This window comes from Caretta caretta, chromosome 16 (genome assembly GCF_965140235.1).
Source record: "Caretta caretta isolate rCarCar2 chromosome 16, rCarCar1.hap1, whole genome shotgun sequence".
In the NCBI taxonomy this organism is placed as follows: domain Eukaryota; kingdom Metazoa; phylum Chordata; order Testudines; family Cheloniidae; genus Caretta; species Caretta caretta.
The window spans coordinates 15,021,314-15,032,417 of NC_134221.1; the positions used below are offsets into that span (position 1 = coordinate 15,021,314).

At 50.4% G+C, this 11,104-nt stretch overlaps 1 protein-coding gene across 1 annotated transcript; it reads left to right on the forward strand.

Moving 5' to 3' along the window:
* The first annotated feature begins 1,412 nt into the window (after positions 1 to 1,412).
* On the forward strand, positions 1,413 to 10,749 carry EXOSC2 (exosome component 2). The gene is made up of 9 exons (XM_048823393.2): positions 1,413 to 1,611; positions 2,740 to 2,841; positions 3,408 to 3,453; positions 4,137 to 4,226; positions 5,083 to 5,148; positions 6,309 to 6,377; positions 7,250 to 7,426; positions 8,610 to 8,738; positions 9,825 to 10,749. Exons 1-9 carry the CDS (start codon positions 1,487 to 1,489, stop codon positions 9,903 to 9,905), a joined length of 885 nt encoding a protein of 294 aa, XP_048679350.2. The 5' UTR covers positions 1,413 to 1,486; the 3' UTR covers positions 9,906 to 10,749.
* The last annotated feature ends 355 nt before the right edge of the window (positions 10,750 to 11,104 follow it).

Genomic DNA, 11,104 nt, shown 5'->3' on the forward strand with positions numbered 1-11,104 from the left:
GATACATGGGGATACCACTGGTGGATCTCATTGCAGGATCAGGTCTAATACAAGACAGCACTACAGCTCTCTTCAGCTTCACTTTGGATTCTTTTCGCTAACACCAGGGCTGTCAGGAGCAACACCACTGTGGGGTAAGAGGCGAGTCACGCTGTGGGATTCAGCACAGCAGCTGAACGGCAGAAAGGATTATGATGATTTGCCTCTTCTGAACATGAACCAGTTTCTTCTGCTATGTGTTTATACAGTTCCTGGCTCTATGACGACCCTATGCTGCTTGGACCCTTGGGGGGCTATCACAGTGCAAATATTTAATAACAATAACAGCTGTTCTCTGATATAACCATCCACCCAGAGAAGATAATTTAGCTTACCAGATGGACGCCTGCGCTGCATTTAGGCTTAATGCAATGGGAAGCATTGGCTGATGACCACGGTATGATCTCTCTCTTAAATCCCTAAGTGACAGGATGACTAGGTAAATGACAAGAGCTGGTTTTTCTTAGTTGTAAAAATTAGTTTCTTAACATTACATTCCTTTTCCTGTCTAGGTGTAGACACTACTTTCTTGCAGTTTCAGTCAGACCAGTGGTGCTCAACCCACGGGCTGCTTGTGGCCCAATCAGCACACAGCTGCGGCCCATGTGACCTCCTCTGGGCCATACAGGTACTATATAGAGAGAGTGGATGCGGCCCACGTAACCCATGGAGAGCTGCATAACCCATGGTTGAGCTCCACTGAGTCAGATGCTCATTTAGCAATGCCGTGAGCTGTTAAACAGCTGCTGTGCCCCGGAGTAGGCTGTGTCTCAGGGATAGCTGAAATGAAGCCTGTGCATGACAGAGTTGTTGAGTGCTTTGGGATCTGGTTTGAAGGCGCTGGGGCTTTAAGGAAAACAATAATTAGCACGAGACTCATGACAAAATCATGAGAGTTGGTAACACCGCTGCGGCAGCATCGTTTAGTGGGGATTTGCTGCTCCCCACCGTTCTGCAGGGGGGTGGCTGCCCGCTGGTGCCAGTGCTGGCCATGCGTATAGGGCCCGTGGGCCCCAAGGGGATGTGGGGCCGAATACGCCCACAGTTACTATGGCCGGCGTGCAGCGCTCACTATGAAATACTGCCTCTGGGCATTACCAACATGCGGCCTGTCTTGGGGGGCCATTTTCCTGTAGCCTTAAACCCCACAACCAGCACTGGAAGGCACCAGAGCCCGAGGCAGCTTGCCAGCACTAAACTTGGCTCGACACCTGTCCCTTCCTTTGAACCCAACGCAGTGAAGGCCAGTCCCGCTCTCTGCCAGGATCCAATATGGCCTCCCCAGTCTTGTCACTGCTGAGGCTCGCCGGGCCCTCATCCAAGATGGCGGCGCCCCAAGCCAAGATGGCAGCTCCCACGCACGCGCTTGCCTGTAACTGACATGGCGGAGAGAACGTGTGGTTCAGACGGGCACTGAAGCCTAGGAAGGAAAGTGCCAGGAGTTAAGATGGCGGCAATAGAGGTGCGGCTGCCGGTGGCCCGCAAGCTGGTGGCCCAGAGCCTGGCGCAGGGGAGCGACAAGCACCTGGTGGCTCCGGGGGACACGATCACCACAGACACGGGCTACATGAGGTGAGGGGCCTCCCCCAGATTTCTTCCACCGGTAGGGCCCTTCCCCCAGCTCAGAGACTATGGGGCAGGGTCCCTTATCCCCCCAGATATGGGGCTGTGACTCAGCCGCCCCCCCCCCGGCGCATGGGCTATGGGGCAGGGTCCCTTATCCCACCAAACAGGAGGTTATGGCGCTGCCACACAGCCCTGGGGCATGGGCTATGGTTCCTTATCCCCCCAGACATGTGGCTAGGGTGCAGCCCAGCCCCCCTCCCCAGGGCGTGGGTTATGGGGCAGGGTACTTTTGTCCTCCTGCATCCCAATGGCAGCCCTCCCTTTCCCCCCATCCTAGCAGCTAAGGCTATGGGGCAGGGTCCCTTATACTGCACGGAATGGGGCTATGCTGCAGCTTCCCTGTCCCCTTTCCGAGGGTTGTGGGACAGGGTCTCTTCCTCCACACCATCCCAGTGGCAGTGGTTACTGGGAATTAACAGAGTTCTCCTTCAATCCCATGTTTTCTGGGGGGCTGCTCATTCCTCCCTGCCCCTGCTTCTACCCCCAGAGTCGAGTTGCAGAAAACGGCTTCTCCTCGGGGCTGGGTCCGCAAGCAAGAGTCATTGTGGTTACTCAGGGGACCCCTGAACACTTGCTTGCCCTGCTTTGGTTTCCCCTCCAGCTCACCTTGCTGGTGAGGGGTGGGGTGAGGTCTGATGTGGTGTGGTCTGGTCTTCTTTATCTGGCTGTTAACTTCTCAGTGCCCTCACGCTATTGCTTGGCTCATGCTTAGAACTGGCCCTAAGTCACTCTCCCTCTCCGCAGTGTTGGGGGGGGGGGGTTATCAGTCTCACTTAAAGCTGGACCACTAGTGCACATGAGGATGTAGCCTGAGCTATGTCACCACCTGCAGGTATCTTTATTTCATAGACTCTTCGCTGGGAACCGGGTAGAGAGACCTATCTCAGCCCTAGAGTGGTGGGGAAATAGCCCCCTTTCTCTTTCCTGTTTTAATTCTAGGGAGCTTGGGAACTCTTTCCCTAATAACTCTGTGACAGTTCTAAGCCAGGGGTGCGAAAAAGTGGGTTGGCCAACCCCAGGGTGGTCGGGATGGCAGATGTATGTGTGGATGTTTGATGTATTCTTTTTTGGCAGGGGCCATGGCACGTATATGGGAGATGAGAAACTTGTAGCATCTGTAGCAGGTGCTGTGGAGAGAGTGAACAAACTGATCTGTGTCAAAGCTCTGAAAACCAGGTGAGAACAGAGGCAGAAGTCATTTTCTGAACCTATTTAGAAATCAGATGTTCCTTCTGTGTAATTCCTAGCACTGCATTTCCCACTTAACGACTTCAGAGAGGGTGGGCGTAAGCCAACAGATGGTCTCAGTGTGTGTCCAACAGTGGGAGATGTTGGGGTGAATGTAGAAATTGTCAGACTTTATCAGATCAATACTTCCGTCTACACCAGATTGGTGGATTTCGTAGCCATATTGTTCATGTATTGTTAGACCAGAAGGGACCATTAGATCATTTAGTCTGACCTGTGTAACACAGGCCAGAGAATTTCATCTACTTACTCCTGTACTGAGCCAGTTGTAAATCCCTGGTAATAAAGGTTAGTACTGGAAACACTGATGCTACAGTTTGCACAGGCTCCAAAGATGACTCTTGCCAGCTTGGCCCTGCTTTTTTTTTTTTTTTTTTATGCTGTGTTTTTAATCAGTCTCCTGCTGATACATGTATCTGAGTCGAGCGATGTGTCTGAGCCAGTCCGGGAAGAGGTTTGCTTGAACACAATTTCCCTTTTTGTCTTGCTCCCAGGTATAATGGGGAAGTTGGTGACATTGTGGTTGGGAGAGTCACAGAGGTAAGGCGAAGGAGATCCTGGCCACTGTTTCCTGCCAATGACTCGTTTTCCCTGATAACACACTAAAACCAGAATTACACTTGTCCTACATTTAAAATGTAAGAGTGTTAGTACAGGTTAGTAGTGACAACATAGGACTGTAATTGGTGCATCTGTGTCTGATCAGTGACATTTCTAGTGTGCCCAGCATCTTAGCATCCAGCCTTTTTAGCACCTGCCACTGGGCATTGAGGGAATTCAGCATCTTACTGTAGTGGACCTTTCCTTTTTTAAGATCCTGAATTCTATTCCAGGCTGAGCTGCTGTGTGACGTTAAGGAAGTCATTGCCCATCTGTAGAATGGAGATGATATCAGCCTCCTTCGTTAAAGGGACATGGTTAATGTAACATTTAGTTGGAGTCTTAAAAATTGATTTAAAAGTCATTTTGTGTGCTACATCTGTGCCTGAGATCCCCTGTTAATGTTCTTAGTGGATGTTTGTATCGGGTGGGGTATGTTCACATACACAGAGAACAGGACAAATCTCGTCACTTACTCCTCGTTTTTGTTTGTATGAAGTTCCTTGGTTGGTGTTGATTGCTGGGGACTCTGGTTCTACTGGCCATTAAAAATCCTGCTCCACTGGTAAGCACATGATTGATGTTTCAGAATAACAGAGGAACTTCTCTCACCTCCCCCTCAGGTTCAGCAGAAACGATGGAAGGTGGAGACCAACGCCAGGCTGGATTCAGTCTTGCTTCTCTCGTCCATGAACCTACCAGGAGGGGAGCTGGTGAGTGAATGCCAAGTAGCGTGTTGCTGGATTCCTTTCTTGCTGCTCAACAGCAGCAGATGTGAGGAGCTAGGCGCTGAGATGAGCTGCGAGGCTGCGTATCTCTTTCCCCAGTTGCTGTTGCGAGTGCAGCATTGGTGCCCAGCTAATTCATCTATGCATGCAGGTCTGCAGGTTAATCTGCTGTATCCCTTTCCAGGACCTTCTGCATGAAGGCAGCTCATCCCATCAAGTGTATTCCATCTACATAACTGATGCACTCGGTGGATAGGACTACACTTGAAGCTGGAGATGTAATACCCAGCTGGGGGGAGACATACCCACCTTCGCCCTGATCGAGCTAGCATGCTAAAAATCGTGTGTAGCTGCAGCAGCCTTGAGTGCGTGCCTGCCAGAGGCACTAGATATGTACTTGGGCCAGCTGCTCGTGCTGCATTTTTAGCGTGCTAGCTCAATCAGAGCTAACACAGGTATGTCTGCTCAAGCTCAGAATCCCATTCCCAGCTTGAAGTGTAGATGTGTATCTGTTCCTGTAGCTGTTGCACCTTTTACACTTCTGGGTTATGGGAATCATGGTACTTTGAGATAGAGGAGACGTATTGGTCCCAGCCAGTCAGCTACCCTCATCCTGGCCAGGCTGGATTGTTCCTACAGCATATTCTCCAGTGCCTTACCCGATCAAAATGCGTCCAGCAGCAGAGTATCCCTTGGAAGGCTTTATGATCTATAGAAGGAGGCAGGTGCTCTACCTGCTGATCTAAGGAGGCCATGCCCCATAGCTTGTGGTGGACGGAATTAAAATGGATGGGGATCAGTTACTTTTTCACATAACTTTTCCTCCCTTTGTACATTTCAGAGGAGGAGATCAGCGGAGGATGAGCTTGCAATGAGGGACTATCTACAGGAAGGGGATCTTATCAGTGTATCCTTCCTTCGTTTGCATTTAGGCAGGAAGCGTCTGTGGGTCTTTGGTGCATAGCCGAATGCCGGAAGATTAACTCTCCCTGTTAATCAGAACATGAGCCTTTCTTCTTCATATGTGTGACCTAATCCAAGAGTTTCTCCTCCACCGCTGACGGAAATAGGTGGGACAGGAAGGGTGTTATACTCCCCTTTGTTTCCACCTGACATTTTTCCGCCTCCCCAGTTCTGTCTGGCCTTAGGTCCCATTTTTGCCTAAACAGTAGGTGTATCATGGTCAGGAGCACTGGACAGCCTCTCCATGAGGCTCTAATCCTGTTCTGGGATGCTTGCTTGAAGGAAGCATCTGTCCTAGGATGGCTGCTGGAGGTAAACAACATGTGCACACCATCCCTGAAGGCAGAGATCATCTGCTGACCATCGTAGGAGACACTCAGTCTTAGACTCTATAACAGTGGGTCTCAAACTTTTTTACTGGCGACCCCTTTCACATAGCAAGCCTTTGAGTGCGACCCCCCTAATAAATTAAACACACTTTTTTATATATTTAACACCATTATAAATGCTGGAGGCAAGCGGGGTTTGGGGTGGAGGTTGACAGTTCGCGACCTCCCATGTAATAACCTCGCAACCCCCTGAGGGGTCCCAACCCCCAGTTTGAGAACACCTGCTCTATAATCTGTTTTATCTGGTGATCTCCTAGGCTTATCAGGCTGGTCTTACTGCCGGTCTGAATGCTGTTCCCCAAATCTTTCACCTCCAGTTTGCTTCTTCTGCACGTTTGCCCTCCCTCCCCACTTCCCAAGGACTAATTGTTGGTGGGCTAGCTGGGGGATGGACCTGGGCTTGTGGGCCTGTGTTGTCTTGGATGCCAAGATATGACACTTTGTCACTCCATAGCGTGTATTGCATGGCCCTTTGTGAGGCTACCAGGCTGAGAATAAAGATTGAGCTTTGAGCCCCTAGGCTGCCCTGAAATGACCAGGAAAGTACCATCAGACAGCAGTGCTGGGGATTGGTGGAGAACTATGGGATAAAGGGAAACTCCACCTGAATATTTCGTTTGTGGGTTGCCCAGCAGGAGCGATGGGAGGTGGGGGAATGAAGGCTAGTGGGGCTGGTTGGAGGCAGACTTCTCTTTTCCTTAAGCAGCACTGCCAGGCAGAAGTCCAGGCAGTATTTTCTGATGGGGCTGTATCACTGCACACACGGAGTCTGAAATACGGGAAGGTGAGGTACCGAGCAGATTGCTACTTTTCCTTGTCACTGGAATTTGTTTGGCTGTGCACCAGCGTAAATGAGAGCAGAGTTGGCTCCCGAGTGCGGGGTCCTTCAGCATGAAGGGTTCTAGATAAGAACAAGATTTTGTTACTAACCTGTATCTGCAGGCTGGGAAGATGAAGGGACTGGAGCCCAAAGTGAAATAAAATGCAGAGTCCCCCTGTGTGAAATGTATCTTGTCCATTTGCCCTTTAGCCCTCCCTATCAGCAGTTACAGATAGTGAACCCCTTCTGGGTATCAGAACCCTGGGGAGAAATTGCTTTTGGCTGAAACTTCCTGATAGCTCTTCCTGCCCGGAACTGCCTGGGCCTTTTCCTTCTCTCTGTTGCCCCAGGACTCGGGGGCTTTATGTGCTTGGCATTTGTCTCTGGTCTTGTGTGTTGAAATAAGTCAATGGGCTGTTTGTAATTAGGCTGCAGTTCACAGTTATCAGACCCGGAATATTAGCACTTCAAAGCTGAAAGCGGAGCAGGATTACTGTACAAAGGGTGAGGGACGGTGACTGGATCAAATGTGCCGCTAAATGGAGCCTCTCTCGCTCTTTGCCTTTCGGGAGGGCTGGATGGGATGTTGGTATGATCACGATATTAGTACATCTCTCACTGAAAGCTTCCGTAGACTCTTTGTCTTCAAAGGGCTGCCTGGGCATTAGTTAATCCTCCCAGCACGCTGGAGGCAGGCAGGGTTGATATCCCCATTTCCCAGACGGGGACAGCAAAGCCCCGAGTTGAAGCTGACTGGCTCCCAGACCACCAATGGAGTTGGTGTCAGTGGTCGGGCCACACCCCTCTCTTGTTAAGTGTCATGCTCTCCTCTTCAGCTTGGCCAGGGTGTGCTCGTTCAGGTTTCTCCCTCCCTCGTGAAACGCCAGAAGACTCACTTCCATGATCTGCCCTGCGGCGCCTCTGTGATCCTTGGCAACAACGGCTTCATCTGGATCTATCCAACGCCCGAGCAGAAGAATGAAGAGGCAGGGGGCTTTGTCACCGATTTGGAGGTGAGGAAACAGTGCTTCAGCGGTGGTTGGGTTGGTTAGTTGCTCGTCAAAAGGCCTCATTATCAAGCTGTATTTCAATAGCCTGGCGCCAAGAAACAGGACCCTGGTATCTATGGTAAAGGGAACCCGTGTCCAGGGAAAGTGCTAACCTAAGGGCTTACACACATTTCATAGCATGGCCCACGCCTGAATAAAGAGATTGTCACTGCGGCATCTCCCCTTTCGTTCACAATCTCGGAATGTCCTGGAGGACACGACAGCAGTTGCTTATGTGGAACCCATGAAGGAAATATTTATATCTGTAGCAGTTTGCTAGTGTGAATTAGCAGTTGGAAACAAGGGAGGGAGCCACCGCCATGGGAACAGGCAGGTCTCTGGGAACCACCACAGCTGGCTCAGTCAGCACCCCCATGATTTGTTCACATATCTAACGCACAGTGAACTGCTAGCCGAATTCCTAGCCCTTTAATATTGGCAGTAAACCGCATGCATCCTAGCTGAAACAATGGACTGTTCCATTAGCACTGCCTGTGTGGAGTGAGTTGGCTTGTGTGGGGAGAGGGTTTTCCTTGCACAGACAGCTGCGTAGCTTCATGGTGATAGTCTGTGCTGCCATGTGGGGCGCCCAGGTTTAATGCTTGGTCCTGATCTCTCTCGTCCCTCTGGTGTGTGCTGCAGGCCTGGTGCACTCAGCCAAATTAAGGAACAGCATCAGTGGGCTACAAAAAGCTGCAGTTCAGCTTTTGGATGGCAGAACATTGCCTGAGACATGGAATTTTAGGTGGGGAAGTGGAAGGAGGTACACATGGGGAATTGGGGGAACCTTCAGACAAAGAGTTTTCTGTCTGAACATCCAGGCTTCCTTTATAGTGGAGCCATATCGTGGGCAGTGAGTAGCTGTTGACCAGAACTGATAGACCACATTCCTTAACTGGCAGTGTGGAAAGAGCCCAAGATTCCTGGCTCCCAGTCCTTGCTTTAATCACTAGTTCCCCTGCCTCCTTAGACGTTTGAATTCACTTTCAGGGACAGAAGCTGTATTACGTAGACGATACAAGTTACTGGATGTGGTTTTCGGTTTGGAGTGACGCTTGTGTTGTCCTAGACCTCCAGTAGTTCCTTGCAAATTCATCCCTTTCTCACATTCCGTGTTTTTCCCCTTTTGTCCTTGCTTCCCTCTCAGCCAGTTTCCTTACATGACCGGGAGGTAATCTCACGACTCCGGAACTGCATCCTGGCTCTGGTTGCTCAGAAACTGATGCTCTACGACACCAGCATTGTGTACTGCTACGAGGCCTCCCACCCCCATCAGGTACTGAGTCCAGTTGCTGCTTTCTTCCCTCCCTGCTGCACGGGCCACACCACTTTACCCCAAAGCCAGTAGGATAGGGCATGCCTTCGCTGCCTGGGATCCACCCAGAAGGTCCTCTGTCATTGTAAGCGGCAATATGATGTCCTCTGTCACAGCGTGAAGCAGATGGCTGTGGAAAGGTTGGGATGGGGATGGGTTGAAAATCCCTACATCTGGTAATGTTCAGCTTGGGCTCTATAGAAACAAATATCTCCTTCGCTAGCAACGACAAGGTTTCTTCCCTGCATGAAAGAACAGCCCCTTCCTGTCTGATCCCCGTCAAACCTATTGGGTTTGGAATTGCACCAGGATAGGGTGAGGTGAGGAGGAGGTGTCTCACCTAGAATGGACTGGAAGGTCAGAGTTTTGTCTTCTCTCTCCCATATGCACATCCCCTTCTGATGCTGGAAGGTTCCTGGTGCCCGACTTTCTGTAGCTGGATATGGTGCAGTCAACGCCCCTCTGCCCCACGATTTGTTAATGATTTTAATGCCATATGCTATCACAGAGATCCCATCAACAAGCCTTTGTTGTTCTCCTATCCTCGCCAAACAGACAGACTTAAAATGTCTCCTGCTTTCATGTCCGGTGTCAGCCTCCCAGGCACGGTGGGACATGTAGTCAAGCTCCACCTCCAATATAATGCTCCCTCTTAAGTACCGAAGCACATGATTTAAGAAGGGCTGTGGTGTCTGTACCCTCAACTCAGTAGGTATAGAATCGTAGGGCTGGAAGGGACCTTGAGAGGTCTTCTAGTCCAGTCCCCTGCACTTGTGGCAGGACTAAATATTATCTAGACCATCCCTGACAGACCAGGCAAGACTCATTAGTTCCCCTCTCGTGCCCTTGGGTTAGTTTGCTGTCAGGACTTGGGGCATCTGTTGTGATTGTTGCCAGTAGAGTCTGCTTGGCCCACAGCCCCCGTGTTTCCATATGCTGCATTAACACCTGCCTGCAGTTCATTGCCCTGTGCACCTGGCATGGCCTCGTCCACTTCATGTGCCGGGGTCACAACTGCAAACGTTGCACTTCTCCTTTTCACTGCAGATCAAGGACGTTCTCAAACCAGAGGTGATGCAGGAGATTGTGCTGGAGACCCGGCAGAGGCTGTTGGAACTGGAGGGATGAGGGAAGGAGATATGGCAGCTTGGAATCCCGCCAAAGCAGCATTGACTCCCCAACTTCCTGCATTGCCCCAATCCCTTAAATGTCTTTCCAGAGCTCAGAAAATACAGGATTCCTTCTGGTTTGTAGGGCAATGTAAACCCCTACAGACTGGACATATGGTCTTTGTGAAGAGCGGCTGCCACTGGGATGTAGCTTGCTAGACTGGTTGCTATGGTGGGCAATGTGCTTTTAAAGTGCCCCTAACGTGGGCCACATTGTTAGGACAGAGGAAACAATGTATTTTGTTTTGCCTTATGGTGTGCGTCTGTCCCCCGCCCCGGCCATTCCCCAAGGATCACGTAGCCGGTCCCAGCAGTGGTTGATCATGACAGTGATAGGAGTTCTACCAATATGTCCTTTATTCAAGAGACACATTTTTTCCCTCAAGACCCACATTACAGCTACCCATCTCCAAAGGACGGGACTCATGGCCGAGCCTGTGAATGGTTCTGTCAGCGTGCTGTGTGGCTCTCTCTGCCCCCTTCCAAACACACACTGGATTTGGATGGTCAGTTCTTGCATTTTCTGTGCTTAGAATATAGCGTACAGAATGGTACAAAGACCTGCTGGTGCCAGGTGGCCATCTCACTGTGTATTGAGTGCCCAGAGGTAGTAGTCAGGCAAGGTGCCTTGATCCTCCAGAGCAAAAGGCTTCTTCCCATCCCATGCATGGAAGTGATGATCCCAAGTGTTTTATTTTGTAGGTCTGATACTGTGAGCTCTGGTAGTGAAGGATTTAGCTGTTGTTTCCTACTAGATTTTTCTTTAAAAAAATCTTCAATAAAGAATATTTTTTGAGAGAGAATCTGTGAGTCGTTTGTTTGGATGAGCTTGTGTCCCACCGTGATGAACTGGGTCTCACTAAGGAACCATTCTTAGGTCAAGTCCTTCCTGTACAAGGACGTCAGTGGCTGCACTATACCCTGCTGGGTCCCATCTCTTCATCCTGCCTGTGCAGAAGTGGCTGAAGCATCCCTTGCTAAGCTATTGCTAGCTGTCTGTCCCTCTCCTCCGCACCCACTCTCCATCAAGACGTTGCCAGCCTCCCTGCATGGGACATCTTGCCCTGCATGGTGCTCCTGTGTGGTGTTCGTGTGCTCAGTGTAGGGTGACCAGATGTCCCGATTTTATAGGGACAGTCCTGATATTTGGGGCTTTGT

Bases quoted from the DNA above. Each gene is read 5' to 3' on its own strand.
- EXOSC2 (XM_048823393.2), top strand. From the start codon at position 1,487: ATGGCGGCAATAGAGGTGCGGCTGCCGGTGGCCCGCAAGCTGGTGGCC. The intron at 5,149-6,308 runs GTATCCTTCCTT...CAGCACTGCCAG, and splicing joins AGGAAGGGGATCTTATCAGT to GCAGAAGTCCAGGCAGTATT. The intron at 6,378-7,249 runs GTGAGGTACCGA...TCTCCTCTTCAG, and splicing joins GGAGTCTGAAATACGGGAAG to CTTGGCCAGGGTGTGCTCGT.